At 43.0% G+C, this 17,370-nt stretch overlaps 1 protein-coding gene across 7 annotated transcripts in view; it reads right to left on the bottom strand.

The window, feature by feature from the left end:
- The window catches only part of SNCA (synuclein alpha), a 111,199-nt gene extending 104,060 nt beyond the window's left edge, over positions 1 to 7,139 (bottom strand). The window contains exons 1-2 of one of the 7 annotated variants that reach the window (XM_059665452.1): positions 7,044 to 7,139; positions 5,273 to 5,418 (exon numbers count right to left, since the gene is read on the bottom strand). In XM_059665452.1, coding sequence (XP_059521435.1) covers positions 5,273 to 5,393 — 121 coding nt within the window. In that variant the 5' untranslated portion in view covers positions 5,394 to 5,418; positions 7,044 to 7,139. The other 6 variants (XM_059665443.1, XM_059665474.1, XM_059665437.1 and 3 more) reach the window with 6 other exon arrangements.
- Between the last annotated feature and the right edge of the window lie 10,231 nt (positions 7,140 to 17,370).

The raw sequence follows: 17,370 nt of genomic DNA, 5'->3' as shown, positions 1-17,370 counted from the left end.
ATGTACCACAGTCTTCTAACCCATTCATCTACTGATGGGCACTTAGGCTGTTTCCAGATCTTAGCTATGGTGAATTGTGCTGCTATGAACATAGGGGTGCATATATCCTTTCTGATTGGTGTTTCTGGTTTCTTGGGATATATTCCTAGAAGTGGGATCACAAGGTCAAATGGGAGTTCCATTTTCAGTTTTTTAAGGAAACTCCACACTGTCTTCCATAGTGGCTGCACCAGTCTGCATTCCCACCAGCAGTGCACAAGTGTTCCTTTTTCTCCACATCCTCTCCAGCACTTGTCGTTTGTTGATTTGTTGATGATAGCCAGTCTGACAGGTGTGAGATGGTACCTCATTGCTGTTTTGATTTGCATCTCTCGGATGATTAGTGACTTTGAGCATGTTTTCATATGTCTCTTGGCTTTCTGGATGTCCTCTTTTGAAAGGTGTCTATTTAGGTCCTTTGCCCATTTTTTGATTGGATTGTTTATCTTTCTTTTGTTAAGTTGTATGAGTTCCCTATAAATTTTGGAGATTAGGCCTTTATCAGATATGTCATTGGCAAATATGTTTTCCCACACAGTGGGTTTTCTCGTTGTTTTGTTGATGGTTTCTTTTGCTGTGCAGAAGCTTTTTATTTTGATGTAGTCCCATTTGTTCATTTTTTCTTTAGTTTCAAGTGCCCTAGGAGCTGTATCAGTGAAGAAATTGCTTCGGCATATGTCTGAGATTTTGTTGCCTTTGGATTCTTCTAGAATTTTTATGGTTTCCCATCGTACATTTAAGTCCTTTATCCATTTTGAGTTTATTTTTGTGTATGGTGTAAGTTGGTGGTCTAGTTTCATTTTCTTGCATATGTCTGTCCAGTTTTCCCAGCACCATTTATTGAAGAGACTATCTTGGCTCCATTGTATGTTCTTGCCTCCTTTGTCAAATATTAATTGAGCATATTGGTTCGGGCCGATTTCTGGGGTCTCTATTCTATTCCATTGATCTATATGCCTATTCTTGTGCCAGTACCAGGCAGTTTTGAGAACAGTGGCTTTGTAATACAACTTGATATCTGGTATTGAGATCCCACCTACTTTGTTCTTTTTCAGGATTGCTGCAGCTATTCGGGGTCTTTTTTTATTCCAGATGAATTTTTGGAAGGTTCGTTCTAGATCTCTGAAGTATGCCGTTGGTATTTTAATGGGAAGTGCGTTGAATTTATAGATTGCTTTGGGTAGTATGGACATTTTAATGATGTTGATTCTACCAATCCATGAACACGGTATGTTCTTCCATCTGTTTATGTCTTCCTCTATATCTTTTTTCAACGTCCTGTAGTTTTCTGAGTAGAGGTCTTTTACCTCTTTAGTTAAGTTTATTCCTAGGTAGCTTAATTTTTTTGGTGCGATGGTAAATGGGATTGTTTTTATAATCTCTCTTTCTGAAAGTTCACTATTGGTGTATAGAAATGCCTCAGATTTCTTGGGGTTAATTTTGTATCCTGCTACATTGCCAAATTCATGTATTAAGTTTAGTAGCTTTTTGATGGAATCTCTAGGGTTTTGTATGTATAATATCATGTCGTCTGCAAATAAGGACAGTTTTACTTCCTCTTTTCCAATTTGGATGCCTTTTATTTCTTCTTCTTGCCGAATTGCAATGGCTAACACTTCCAGTACTATGTTGAACAGGAGTGGTGAGAGGGGGCATCCCTGTCTTGTTCCTGTTCTTAGGGGAAATGGTGTTAGTTTTTGTCCATTGAGTATGATGTTGGCTGTGGGCCTGTCATATATGGCTTTTATTATGTTGAGGTATGATCCTTCTACTCCCACCTTGCTGAGAGTTTTTATCAAAAATGGGTGTTGAATTTTGTCAAATGCTTTTTCTGCATCAATTGATATGACCATGTGGTTTTTTTCTTTCAATTTGTTTATGTGATGTATCACGTTTATTGATTTGCGGATATTGTACCATCCTTGCATCCCTGGGATAAATCCTACTTGGTCATGGTGTATGATCTTTCTGATGTACTGCTGGATCCGATTTGCTAAGATTTTGTTGAGGATTTTGGCATCTATGTTCATGAGGGATATTGGCCTGTAATTCTCTTTCATTGTGTTGTCTTTACCTGGTTTTGGTATTAGGGTGATGCTGGCTTCATAGAATGAGCTTGGAAGTGTTCCTTCCTCTTGAATTTTTTGTAGTAGTCTGAGGAGGATAGGTTTTAGTTCTTCCTTGAATGTTTGGTAAAACTCCCCTGGAGCACAGAAGATTTGTAGGGCATTGAACTACTCTGTATAATACTATAATGATAGATACATGTCATTATATGTTTGCCCAAACCTACATAATGTACAACACCAAGAATGAACTGAAAGGTAAACTATGGACTCTGGGTTATAATGCTCTGTCAATTAATTAATTAATTGTAACAAATGTACCACTCTGGTGAGGGATGTTGATGATGTGGGAAGCTATGTATGGGTATGGTTAGGGGGTACATAGGAAACCTTTGTACCTTTTTCTCAATTTTTCTACGAACCTATAACTGCTCTAAATAATAAAGTGTTTAAATTTTTTAAAGTATGCTTTGTTACTCATATGTTTTGTTTTATCATGACATTCTCACAAAAACTCTGCAAGGTAGCTGCATTTGTCTAAATTGTATTTTTACAAATGAGAGAAGTGGTGCTGAGAAATGTAAATAACTTCCCTAGTACCCTATAGGTAATAAGTGGTGTAGTCTGGACTAGAATTTAATTTTGTCTAATATAAAGTTTAGGTTCTACTTTACCAGGAGTCAGAAAACTATAGCCTAATTTTTTTATTACCAATAAAGTTTTATTGGAACACAGTCACACTAAGTATTGTCTATGGCTTCACTCACATGACAACAGCAGAGCTGAGCAGTTGAGACAGAGATATTATGGCCTAAAAATGTATTATCTAGACCTTTACATAAAAAGTTTACCAACAGTTGTACAATACCATTATGTCTTCTCATAGTCACTTCTCATCCTAAGTTCTGTGTTTGAGTTCAACTTTTAATTAGATGACAACTAATAAATAATTTATAGAACATATTCTATTTTAAATACCATAATAGGCATTGAAGATGATTTTTTAAAAAATATGACATGTAAAAAAATTACTATTTTATATAATAATCTTAGGATGAATAACAGAATCTCTGAAAATAAAATTTTATTTATCCAAACTCATAAATAACAATGAAAAGAAATAAAAAGTTTCCCAGATAAGAAAAACCTGTTCATTACCTAGAAAAGAGCAAATGTATTAATTTAATATTCAATAGTTTCTGGATTCACTAAAAACTTGTGGCGGGCTGGCACGGCCACGGCATACTCAGCCCCACATTGGGCGCCTTATATGCCACGCCAGCTCAGCCAGGTTCGGTGAGCCTGAGTGGGGGCGGTGAAAGATGGAGAAAAGACAGACAAGAGAATGAAAGCTGGGTCTGGGTGGGACGCTGTCCTCTCTGATGGAGAGCCAGCGACAGCGCCACGGACTACAAGCCGTGTCTTTATTTTATAGCCAGAGTCCACTAGGCAAAGTAAGGGCATGGTCAAGATGTTTACAACATTCTCATGGGTTTCGATCCTACTCAATTACATGCACCTGAACTCTATCAAGCCCACATCACTCAGACACGTGGGGCCACGTGTTCGGACCATAGGTTCAAGCTTACAACTACTATAGTTTTTGGCTATAATTGTGCTGGGAGGGCTCTGCCCTCCAAGCTGCGACTTGCATGTGGCAATGAGAGGACTGGGCCCTCTCATTAGTTCGAGGCTTGAACCTGTCTAAACACTGTAGCCGCTCTCCACAAAAACTAATCAAGTGAATGTTATTATTATAAAGAAACTTTAAAGTTACTAAGTTATAAAGTAACTGAAATCAAAGACTACTTGTAAGCATGTAGTTGCACGATTTGGAAAACTGAGGACAACTATAAAGATATTGATTACCTTCATGTCACTATTCAGTATTACAAATTCCATCTAAAAGACATAATTTACACTTCACAAGAAAAAACTTGAAGTTAACTTATCAATGTTGTTCTCTTGTAACACCTTAATTCAATGAGTTCCTGAAAATATGTTCTAAGATCATGTAAGTAATTAAACTGAAGATTTGTGTAAAGATCAACCAATATAAAAGAGTCTATAAACCATGAGAAAAAAATATGAGAAAGATCCATAAAAATCATTCTAAGAATAACTTTTCTCCAGCCCATCCATATTGGAGACAGTGTAGCATTCTTTCACCCCACAGATATGGGCATAGAATCCTACACCACTCACTAGGCCTATCCCCCACCTTCCTGCTCATCCTGTGGCTACTGCTGCTACAGGGCCCAGCAGAGACTGTGGAGGAGCTCAGAGGAGAGAGAGGAGAGGTGAAATGGGCAGTGTGTGCATGTGTGCATTTATGTGCAAGTATGCATTTGTGTCCCTGTGGATAAGTGTGTATAGATGTGTGTCTGTTTCTTTCCCAAAGAATCTGGAGTTTGTAAAATAATATTCAATCTAACATAGTTTAAGATAAGAAAAAGGGAGTCAAGGTCTTCATGAATGCTCCAAGGTGGGGATTTAGGGAAAGGTACAGATGATAAGCATCAATCTCATTGCTTATTTTGTGTATCATTTGAGAAATGAACTATATAAATGTTGCTGAGATGTTACTAGCAGCCCTCAAGTACTTTCTTGAGCTCTTGGTCTCCAGCTTGCCAAGTGATCTCGGGGAATCACTCCACCTAAGACATTTCTGTCCTTTCCTTTTCAGGTCTCTTGGCAGGTACCCCGGGACCATATCAAAGTCTTTTTTTTAAAAAAAAAAATATACTCTAAAATTAGCAAATATTCTTCATAACGACAAAGAAACCAAAAACCCCGGAATGATTTAGATTCTTAAAAATATTCTTGATCATATATTAAAATACTGATTTAAAAAAAAAAAAAACCTCCAAAATAGTCATTTATGCACTTAAACATTTTTTTAAAAGAAACAAAGAAAGTCCTTGGCATTATTGCAAAATTCAGTAATCTGGGGGTGTGGGGGGGAACACACAAAAGATCACACTCACTTTTTACTATTAGCTCAAATATACACATTTATCTACCCACACATAACTGACTCCATCCATCCTTTTGACAAGTGATGACGTAAAAATGAATCAAGGGAGAAATATCAGCATTTAGAGCATCAATCATCCTAACTCATCAGTCATAAATAAATATCAAAATGACACTCGGGGCTCACCTACCTACATAGAGAACACCCTCTCTTGTCTTTCCTGCTGCTTCTGCCACACCCTGTTTGGTCTTCTCAGCAGCAGCCACGACTCCCTCCTTGGCCTTTGACAGTCCTTTCATGAATGCATCCATGGCTAATGAATTCCTTTACACCACGCTGCATAACACAAAATACATTTTGAATGAGAACTTTGGGGTAAAACAAAACTAGAAACACCCTGAAAGATCAGTAGAACTCCCCAAAGTGTGAGGCTCTTTGAAGTGCACCCTTATTTCCACCATTGGACAAAGCCTTTTTTTAGCTTTTGCATTAAAAATTGAGCATACCCCATCCATCTTGGCTAGTCCAAGTCTAGTTGCCTAGACATGGATTGGGATGAATCATCTCAGCTGTTCTCACTGCATTTCCCAAGTGGAGTTGCAGGAAAAGATGGACCCCTCTCTCAACTTCCCAGGGTCCAAAAGCTGACAGTGTGAGTTAGAAGTACATTCAGAAGACAGATCACAGGGAAAGAAAGGGAGCTGGAGGCTTGGGGCAGGGACTCTCTGAAAATGAACCCCAGAAGAGATCTAATTGGCAGACCGGGAACGGGGAGGGAAGAGACCTGCGCACCCTGGGTGTGGCTGAACCTCAGGCCAACGGGGAGCCCACCCGCACTGGCTCTAATCCACCCCCACCAGCCACCCCAGCCCCAGCTATCTACCCAGAACAGGCGCCCGGTCCTGCCCGCCCGCCCGCGGCCAAGAGACGCGCGCCCGCCACCGCAGGGGGCGTTCTCTGAGCTCGCGTCCAACCGCTCCCGCACCTGTTAACCCCTTAACCTGTTGACTTGCCCTGCTTGCACTTCCATTTAACTAGTTGCTCAACACAGCTCGTTTTCCGAGAGAACCGAGAGGGAGGAGCGGGGGGGTTAAGGCGAGAGAGAAAGTTGGATGCTCTCGCACCCTCGCTTTTCCCGAAGGAAAAGCTGCTCTCGGAGAAGCCTGGCCTCTCAGCCGGGGAGAGGAAGGCAATGTCGGCAGCGGGAGGAAAGCCTGGTCAACTTACTTTCCGCAGGCTCAGCGCAGGGAAAAGGACCCCGGGGCCCTCCGGCCGCGCAGCCCCCGCCAGGTGTCGCGGAGACGCCTCTCCCCGCGGGCAGGGTGCGCCAGGACGCACCAAGCTGCCCCTTCGGAAGCACAGGCGCTTACCTCGGTCCCTCTGCTGCCCAGGCGTCCGACTCCCCCTTCCCTCTTCAGAACATTAAACAATCCCCAAATAGGATTTCCACGGGAAGAGGGGGGACTCGGAGCGCATCAGGAGGGCAGAGGCGGCACCCGGAGGGGGTGGTCCCCAGAGCGGGCTGCAGTCGGCACAGCCCAGCGTGGAGAGGCTGGGGTCGCGGGGGGCGAGCCCACGAACCTGTCGTCGAATTGCCACTCCCTGTCCCCAGCACGAGAGGGTCCCGGAGAAACAGACGGGGGTCGGGAGGGAAGGCGGGGAGAGAGCGAAGGATGCTAAAGGCCAGGCTCGGTCCCGGGTCTGCTCTAAAGCCAGCACCCACCTCACCCCGCGTCGCCGCTCGCGGTCGCTCGCTCCCTTTCTTGGGTCCCCTTTCGTCGGGATCTTCCTCCTCCTCCTCCTCCTCCTGCTCCTCGTTTCCCTCCTCCCTCCCCTCCCCTCCCCTCGCCACCCCCGCGGCTGATTTGTCAGCGCCTCTCCCCGCCCCTCGCCCCGCGCCAGCTGCGCTTCACGCCGCTCCTCGGATGGGGGTGGGGGTGTGGCTGGGGGGCAGGCTGTACCTCAGCTCCAGGCAGGAAGGTGGGGGTGTTCTGCGCTTCGCCCCAAGTTCAGGGTCACGGGGACTCTCCGAGCGGTTAGGATTGGGCTGACATCTTCCCCTCTCTCCCACCCCCTCCTCCCCTCTGCGCCTCTCCTTCTGGCTCCTCACGGGGACCCCTACGTCAGAGCCAACCTGGGGGCGCGGGGTCTGGGGACCCACCACCAAAGGTAGAGCCGATCTCTGGGGAGCTGCTGAGGAGGCGGGAGGCTCAGAAAGGCGCTCCCAGCCGCCCCACCTGGAGCACGCTTCCCTCCGGTCGCTCAGATCTGATGGATGGTCATAGGACACAAGGTTAAGGCTGCTTTTGCTTAAATATATTCCAGATTTCCGTTTGCTCTTCACCTGGCCTGAGCCTGAAAGGGTCCCGCGGGTGGATGAGTTACAGGTGGAGGAGGCAGGAGGAGGCTGGTCAAATCCTCTTTCCACCCCACTATCACCATTTTCTTTCCACCAATCAGGGGCTGCCAGGCACAGGTTTTCCCATCAGCTGAACCAGGAATAAATATTCCCCAGCCGTCGAAACCAAGCGGACGTTAGGGTTTTCGTTCTCGAAATGGGATTTACTACTTTCCACGCTCAAGTGCCTGCGTGGAGGAGGCAGATCCAGCGTGGGTGTGTCCTCTTGAACCGCCACAGCCAGTTTACCCTTCGCCCCCTTCTGAAACCGAGACGCTGCACACCTTCCTGACTTCGGATCCTCGGAGCTAGCTGACACCCACCCCTTCGCTCACACAGACCCCCACACACGCACGCGCAGGTTTCAGGACGATCATTGCATCGCTTAACGCGTTTTCACCTCTTTGGGAGCTGGAGGGAACGCAGCTGTTCCCCATCACACCAGCACGGAGAACCAAGCTCCTCCCTCTCATGGAATGCCTTTGCTTGCTTTGCCTGGGAGGATGATTTCAGCACCGGAAGAAAGAAAGCCAACCCTTCCCTGTGTTCTTATTTCGTTTTTGTGTTTATTTGGGGGTGGAGGGATGCTTTCTCTGACCCTGGCAGTCACTTGGGTCTGAAATTTGAATCATATGCAATTTAAATCCAAAAAACCTGTTTGAAAGCAACAGGGACAGGAAATAAGTATATGCATGCTTAAACAATTCCTTCTATTATGGACCTGCCCTTTCTAAAACTAGTCTTTCCCAAAAGACTCATGTTTTGTTCCATTGGGGTCAGAGGAAGAAGGTTAAACTTGCACGTGGCTTTGTTGTCTGGCTTTGAGACCTCGAACAAGTTCCGTCCTCCTCCTGTTCAGTTTTCTCTTATAATGCGATGAACCCTGACGATGCCTCTCTTTTCCACTTTTTATTATGGAAAATGTTCAAAAATATACAAAAGTGGAGAGAATGGAGACCCCCTGTGTATGTCTCCCAACTTCCAGCATTTTTAAACATATGGCTAGTCATGTTTCATCTTTATACGCACCCATTCCCCAATTTTTATCACTACCCCCTCTACATTTTTTTACTAAATTCCAAGAATTACATCTTTTGCATTTGTATATATTTCAGCAGACACCCACAAAATATAAGAATTAATAAAAAATAACCATAATAATTTTAGATGGTCTTTTTTAAAAAGCTAAGTAAATTTTATAGACCGTGAAATGCTCAGGTCTTAAGTAGTTCCTTTACATCAGTTTTCAAAAATACATGCATTAGTGTAATCCACATCATTTTGAAAACTTAGAAGATTTTCATCACTGGAGAATGTTCCCTCATGCCCTCCTTAGTTTTATGTATTTTAGACTTTCAAAAATGGAATCATACAGTATGAACTTCCTTTGTATCCGTCGGTGTCTTTCACTCAGCATATTTGTGAAGTTCATTCATGTTGCTGCATGTATCAGTAGTTTGTTTCCTTTTATTGCTCTTGTTTCTTTTTATTATTGCCAATAATAAGTGGTTTCCACTGTGGCCCATCATGACTAGGTACCTTGACAGACTATTATGACAATTATTTAATATACTAGAGGACCAGTACATGAAATTCATGCACTGGAGTGGGGTCCCTCAGCCTGGCCTGCGCCCTCTTGCAGTCCAGGAGCCCTCAGGGGATGTCTGCCTGCCGGCTTAGGGCGGGCCTAAGTAGGCAGTCGGACTTCCCTCTTACAGTCTGGGACCCCTTGCTCCTAACTGCTTGGCTCCTGCTCCTTAGCACTGCCGTGGATGCAGGAGAGGCTCCTGCCACTGCTGCTGCACTCGCCAGCGGTGAGCCTGGCTTCTGGCTGAGCGGCGCTCCCCCTGTGGGAGTGCACTGACCACCAGGGGGCAGCTCCTGCATTGAGCATCTGCCCCCTGGTGGTCAGTGCGCATCATAGTGACCGGTCATTCTGGTCACTTAGGCTTTTATTATATAGATTATTTCGTATGGCATATTTACAGTATAACAGGGACCTCCTTGAGACCCAGGGCTTTAAAACAAAGAGGGGAATACAATAGATATTTTAGGCCTCACTCACTGAAGACTAATGAAAATATTATTTTGAGCAGTTACTTTCTTTTGTTTTGTTTTTTATTTTCTTTATTGATTAAGGTATTACATATGTGTCCTTTTCCCCCATTACCTCCCCCCACCCCCCACCCCTGCTCATGCCCTCACTGCCATGGTGTCTGTGTCCATTGGTTATGCTTATATGTATGCACACAAGTCCTTTGGTTGATCTTTCCCCCTTACCCCAACTCTCCCCTGCCTTACCTCTGAGGTTTGATGGTCTGATCAATGCTTCTTTGTCTCTGGATCTGTTTTTGTTCATCAGTGTATGTTGTTCATTATATTCTACAAATGAGTGAGATCATGTGATATTTATCTTTTTCCAACTGACTTATTTCGCTTAGCATAATGCTCTCCATGTCCATCCATGCTGTTGCAAGTGGTAGGAGTTCCTTCCTTTTTATAGCAGCGTAGTATTCCATTGTGTAGATGTACAACTGTTTTGTAATCCACTCATCTGCTGATGGGCACTTAGGCCTCTCCAAATCTTAGCCAGGGTGAATTGTGCTGCTATGAACATAGGGGTGCATATATCCTTTCTGATTGGTGTTTCTGGTTTCTTGGGATACATTCATAGAAGTGGGGTCACTGGGTCAAATGTGAGTTCCATTTTTAGTTTTTTGAGGAAACACCATACTGTTTTCCACAGTGGCTGCACCAGTCTGCATTCCTACCAGCAGTGCATGAGGGTTCCTTTTTCTCCACATCCTCGCCAGCACTTGTCACTTGTTGGTACCTCATTGTCCTTTTGATTTGCATCTCTTGGATGATTAGTGGCTTTGAGCATGTTTTCATATGTCTCTTGGCCTTCTGTATGTCCTCTTTCGAAAAGTATCTATTTAGGTCTGTTGCCCATTTATTGATTGGGTTTTTTATCTTCCTTTTGTTAAGTTGTATGAGTTCCCTATAAATTTTGGAGATTAAACCCTTATTGGAGATAACATTGGCAAATATGTTTTCCCATGCAGTGGGCTTTCTTGTTGTTTTGTTGATGGTTTCTTTTGCTGCGCAGAAGTTTTTTTTATTTTGATATAGTCCCATTTGCTTATTTTCCTTTAGTTTCCATTGCCCTAGGAGCTGTATCGGTAAAGATATTGCTACGACATATGTCTGAGATTTTGCTGCCTGTGGATTCCTCTAATATTTTTATGGTTTCCTGTCTTCCTTCATTTTTTGCATGTATCTGTCCAATTTTCCCAACACCATTTGTTGAAGAGACTGTCTTGACTCCATTGAGCAATTAGTTTTTTGTGCTTATTATAGGATAGCATGATTCCACACCTTTAAGTAGTACTTCATGCTTGGCAAAGGAATAGTGTATTGCATCATTTAATCATAACAAATAGGTAAGTTAAGTTTTATCATGTGCCTTTTATACATAGGGAATCTGAGGCACAAAGAATTTCAGTAACAGGCCTAGACTCTTTTGCTCTAAAGTGGCAGAGCTGAGATAATCTAGCAGGAACTGGTCCAGAAGGCATATTTATCTCTGGAATTGGCTGTTACTCTCTGAAACTTTACAGAATGGGTTTAATATTGGATAGGAGAAAAAATGTGAGATCTTACTATGTTAGAATTGGCTTTTGAATTTGGATATGGCAATGGAAATCAAGAATTTATTTTATTATAAAACAGTGTATTCATATTTGAAATTTTGCCTTTCCAATGTTGTTAATTTAAGTAGCGGGAGATGATTTTCTCACCACCGACAACAAAGAGGAATAAAGAATTGTAAAACAATTTTTGTTATTTTAAATTATAATTCTACGTTTTATTCTCCTTTTCACCCCTTAAAATGCATTGCAGACAGTAGGCATTCAATAAACTTTTAATTACTGATAATGACACTGTTTTGTTCTAACTGTAGACTGTTAGCTCTGTATTCTTAAGGAGGCAGAACTACTCAAGAATAAAGAAAGGAACTGGAAATTAATAAAGATTTTTTTTCATTGATTAAAAGCATGTCCTTGAGTAAACTTTTAACTCTCTAAATATAACTTTAAACTTCAATCTCTTTGAATAGTTTGTACCTCATAAGGAATATGGAAGAACAACCTATTGGGAAGTATTACTAATGTGCACATTTTGTTAATGCCATTGCTGCCAGAGGAGTACATGAGTGGGAATCCTCCACTGTTCGTGGGAGTGAGGTTCTTAGGGCACTGCTGAAATTGGCACTTTCAGAAGTCCCCACAGGAGAATGAGAGGTGATTTTATTGGCATGGGTTACATTCTTCAGACTGCAATGTCCCATTTCCCTTAAGCCAGTCCTGAAAGTGGGGCAGCTGGGTGTTCAGCAAAGCCAGGCACAAGGCCAGTGTCCAGAGCTTCCATTCCATGTTGCAGCCAGGTGTGGTTCAGCATCCAAGCTAATTAAAGTCCATTAGTCCATGTGTGGAGCCCCACATGGCCATGAGCTACATGCACACAGGGAAGCAAAGCCCACTGCACAGGAGTCACAGGAGCCCAGGGCCTGGAGCCAAGAGAAAGTGAAGAGCAGGAACTCCCTTTATTTGGAAGTTTTAAATATTCAGGTTTAGCTGGCTTGCAGTAGCTATGCCCATCATGGCCACTAATTGGTTCCCAGGTGTGACTGGCAAACAGGCAGGCATCTTCCCACATCACTTAGACCCGAATGGGCACGCCTCTAAACTGCCTTTGTCTGGGCCCTTCCACCATCGATCAGCAGGGAACAGACTTGGAGAATGTTTGGCAAAGCTGTATAAATGGTATGCCTGTGTCCAGTCTTCCCTTTCTTCCTTTGCTGTTAAATAATAACTAGGTTATTACAACAGCATCATCACAATCATACATGTTTGGTTTCCTCTTTGATAAATAAATTCTGAATATTTTGTTATTCTTTCATAGTATTGTTTTATTTGGGTTTAATATAGCCAGTTAGCTAACAGAGCAACATTCTATGAAATGCATAGGTAAACCTAAACTCTCTCTGTCTTCCCCATAAAACAACTGATTTTTAGATGTGCCATGAGGTAAGCTTGTGCTGTAGAATAAAATGGCATAAAAAATAAGGAAGCTGTGAAAAAAGGTGGCAGAGTAAGTGGAAGCTACATTGACACTCTCCCAGGATAAAACTGCAATTACAACTAAAATATAGGAAAAAACACCCTGAATAATGAACTGAAGACTGGAGAGAACTATTATAACCAAGGACAGAGAGTAGAGACCACAGAGACTGGTAGGAAGTGCAGAGGCAAGAGAGGGGGCTGCCCAGGATCCCAAAGGCAGCAACTAAAGTTCAGGAGGCATATCTCAGCTGTGGGAGTTCCCACTGAGAGCTCTGGGGTCTAAACCCCAAGCTGGTAGTCCCAGCCCTAAGCACCAGAACTGAGAAAGGTGCCCACATAGCATCTGGTTGTGAAAACCAGTGGGGTTGCTCTCTGCAGGGCCTCTTAAAGGGCCAACACATAAAATTTTGTGTGCAACCACTCACTTTGAGCTCTGGCAGAAGGAGGACAGAGTGGACTGGAGCTGTGGGAGGAGATTTCAGGGTTGGGGTCTCTGGGGTCAAAGCTCCGAAGGCAGCCACCCCAGTTTCCTGTATTGAAACATTGCCCCATACTGCAGAGGACATCTTTCTCAGGCAGACCTTTATTATCCAAGTAGCTTTTGCCTGAAGGGTGGGGGGAGCAATTGCCTTGACTTCACTGGATAGATATCCCAGACAAAACAATCAACAAGGAAACAGTGACTCTAAATGATACACTAGATCACATGGATTTAATTGACATTTATAGAATATTTCACCCCAAAGCTGCAGAATATACATTCTTCTCAAATGTACATGGGTTATTATCAAAGATAGACCACATGTTAGGACAAAAAAGGAGTCTCCACAAGTTCAGGAAGGTTGAAATCATATCAAGTATCTTCTCAGATCACAATGGCATAAAATTAGAAATCAATTAGTAAAGACACTCAAAAAAATTCAAACATATGTAGACTAAATAGCATGTTATTACACAGTGAATGGGTTACCAATAAGACCAAGAAAGAAATAAAAAACTTCCTGGAAACAAATGAAAATGAACACACAGCAACTCCAAATCTATGGGACACAGCAAAAGCAGTTCTGAGAGGGAGATTAATAGCATTACAGGCCTACCTAAAAAAAAAAAACAAGAAAAATTATTAATAAACTATTTAACCCTACAACTTAAAGAATTAGTAAGAGAACAACAATAACAGCTGAGAGTAAGTATAAAGAAGGAAATAATAAATATCAAAGTGGAAATAAATGACATAGAAACTAAAACAACTAAAAATACCAAAAAAAAAATACAAAAGTTCAATGAAACCAAGAGCTAATTATTTGAAAAGATAAGCAATATTGATAAACCTTTGCCAGGCTTATCAAGAAACAAAGAGAGGGGGCCCAAATAAACAAAGTCAGATATGAAAGTGGAGAAGTAACCACTGACACCGCAGAAATACAAAGGATTGTAAGAAAATACTATAAACAACTATATGCCAACAAGCTGGACAATGTGGATAAAATGGACAAATTTCTAGAAAAAAACAGTCTCCCAAAACGGAATCAGGAAACCTGAATAGACTAATAACAACTGATGAAATATAAATAATAATAATAAAAAACCCCAGGCAAACAAAAGCCCAGGTCCAGATGGAGTTTTACCAAATATTCAAAGAAGAACTAACACCTATACTCCTCAAAGTATTTCAGAAAATCTAAGAGAAAGGAACACTTCTAAACTCTTTTTATGAGGCCAGCATTATCCTAATTCCAAAACCAGATAAAGACACTACAAAGAAAGAGAATTATAGGCCAATATCCTCAATGAACATAGATGCTAAAATCCTCAACAAAATATTAGCAAATTGGATCCAGCAGTAAGTTAAAACGATCATACACCATGACCAAATGGGATTTATTCCAGAGGTACAAAGCTGGTACAATATTCACAAATCAATAAATGTGATACATCATATAAACAAACTGAAAGACAAAAATCACATACTCATATCATAGATACAGAAAAAAGCATTCAATAAAATTCAACACCCATTTTTGATAAAAACTCTCAGTGAAGTGGGAATAGAGGAATCACATCTCAACATGATAAATGCCATATATGACAAACCTATAACCAGCATCATACTCAATGGGCAAAAACTAAAACCATTTCCCTTAAGAACAGGAATAAGAGAGGGATGTCTGCTTTTACCACTTATATACTTAGGAATAAACTTAACCAAGGAGGTAAAAGACTTGTACTTGGAAAACTACAGGACATTGAAGAGGTAGAGGAAGATATAAAAAAATGGTAGAATATATTGTGTTCATGAATTGGTAAAATTAACATCATTAAAATGTCCATAATACCCACTGAATCTATAAATTCAATGCAATCTCTATTAAAATACCAATGGCATATTTCACAGATCTAGAACAAATACTCCAAAAATGTATGGGGAACCAAAAAAGACCCTGAAAAGTCACAGCAATCTTAAGAAAGAAGAACAAAGTTGGAGGAATCACAATACCAGATATCAAGTTACACTACAAAGCCACTGTAATCAAAACAGCCTGGTACTGGCACAAGAACAGGCATTGGAACATCAATGGAACAGAACAGAGACCCCAGAAATTGATCCAGGTGATTATACTCAATTAATATTTGACAAAGGAGCCAAGAGCATACAATGGAGTAAACATAGTCTCTTTATTAAAAGGTGTTGGGAAAATTGTACAGATACATGCAAAAAAAAAAAAAAAAAAGAGAAAGAGAGAAACTAAACCAACTTACACTGTACACAAAAATAAACTCAAAATGAATAAAAAACTTTAATGTAAGTCATGAAACCATAAAATCTTAGAAGAAAACAGAGGCAGCAAAATATCAGACATCTCTCATCCTATCTAATAAAAGAGAAAAATGGTAATTGGCGTACGACGATACCCTTTTCATTGGCTAATCAGGGCTATATGCAAATTAACTGCCAACTATGATTGGCAGTTAATTTGCATATGTAGGCACAATGCAGGGAGGCGAAAGGGAAAGCAGGAAGAAGCCCCCTGCCACTGACAGTGATCAGAAACCCAGGGGGGAGCTAAGAGCTGGGGGGCAGGGCAAAGGCGGCTCTGGGGCCGCCTTTGCCCTGCCCCCCAGCCATGATTCTAGGCGCCTTTGACACCCTGGCCAGTGATAGCAGGAAGTAGGGGTGGAGCCAGCGATGGGAGCTGGGCACGGTCAAAGCTGGCAGTCCCAGGAGCTAGGGGTCCCTTGCCTGGTCCTAAAGCGGAGCCCATGATCGCGGGGCCGCTGCAGCTGTGGGTCCCCGCTGCCTGGGCCGGACACCTAGGCCAGAGGCGTTAGGCCTGGGCAGGGGCGGAGCCTGCAACCGCGGGGAGCTGGGGGTCCCCTGCCCAGGCCTGACACCTCTGCCAGAGGCCTCAGGCCTGGTCAAGGGGCCGATCCGGTGATTGGTGATCGGAGGATGATGAGGGTCAACTCCTCTGGCCGAGGCATCAGGCCTGGGTGGGGGGCTGAGCCGGGGATTGGGGGGATATGATGGTCCCCTTGCCCATGCCTGAAGCCTGGGTCAGAGGCGTCAGGCTTGGGCGGGGGGTGGAGCAAGCGATCAGAGGGAGATGGGGGTCCCCTGCCCAGGCATGATTCCTGGGCCAGAGGCCTCAGGCCTGGGCGGGGGCCAGAGCCAGTGATCAGGGGGAGATGGGGGTCCCCTGTCCAAGCCTGACACCTCTGGCGGAGGCATCAGGCCTGGGCAAGGGGCCGATCCTGCGATTGGAGGGTGATGGGGGTCAACGCCTGAGGGCTCCCAGTATGTGAGAGGGGGCAGGCTGGGCTGAGGGACACTCCCCTCCCCACACACACCCAGTGCACGAATTTCGTGCACCGGGCCCCTAGTCTATATATATAAAAGCCTAAACGACCTGCTGACTTGCCAGTAGCTATGACATGCACTGACCACCAGGGCAGATGCTCAACACAGGAGCTGCCAAGCTGCGATGACTTGGCAGCAGCAGTTCTCAGGTGACGCACCAGGAACCAGAGAGGAGGAAGCCCGATTCCGGGATGTGTCACCTGAGAACTGCCCTCTCACAATCTGGGACTCCTTGAGGGATGTCGGAGAGCTGGTTTTGGCCCGAACCCCACAGGCCAAGTGAGGGACCCCATCGGTGCATGAATCCATGCACTGGGCCTCTAGTAGCTATGTGTTTTCCTAGGGCAAGGGAAACAAAGGAGAAAATAAAGAAATGGAACTACATCAAAATAAAAAGAACATATTTGCCAATGATACATCTGATAATGGGTTAATTTCCAAAATATATAAGGAACACATACAACTTAACAAAAGGGAGACAAACAATCCAATTAACAAATTGGAAGAGGACCTAAATAGATACTTCTCCAAAGTAGACATACAGTTGGTCAAGAGACATGAAAAAATGCTGTCACTAATAATCACAGAGATACAAATTAAAACAACAATGAAGTATCACTTCACACTGTCAGAATGGCTACCATTAACAAATCAACAAATGAAAAGTGCTTGCGAGGATGTGGAGAAAAGGGAATCCTGGTATACTGCTAGGATGCAGACTGGTGCAGCCACTATGGAGAACAGTATAGAGCAGTGATGGTGAACCTTTTGAGCTCGGCGTGTTAGCATTTTGAAAAACCCTAACTTAACTCTGGTGCCATGTCACATATATAAATTTTTTGATATTTGCAACCATAGTAAAACAAAGACTTATATTTTTGATATTTATTTTATATATTTAAATG

Source organism: Myotis daubentonii, chromosome 1 (assembly GCF_963259705.1).
Source record: "Myotis daubentonii chromosome 1, mMyoDau2.1, whole genome shotgun sequence".
Taxonomy (NCBI): Eukaryota; Metazoa; Chordata; class Mammalia; order Chiroptera; family Vespertilionidae; genus Myotis; species Myotis daubentonii.
This window is presented reverse-complemented; position numbering and strand designations above follow the sequence as displayed.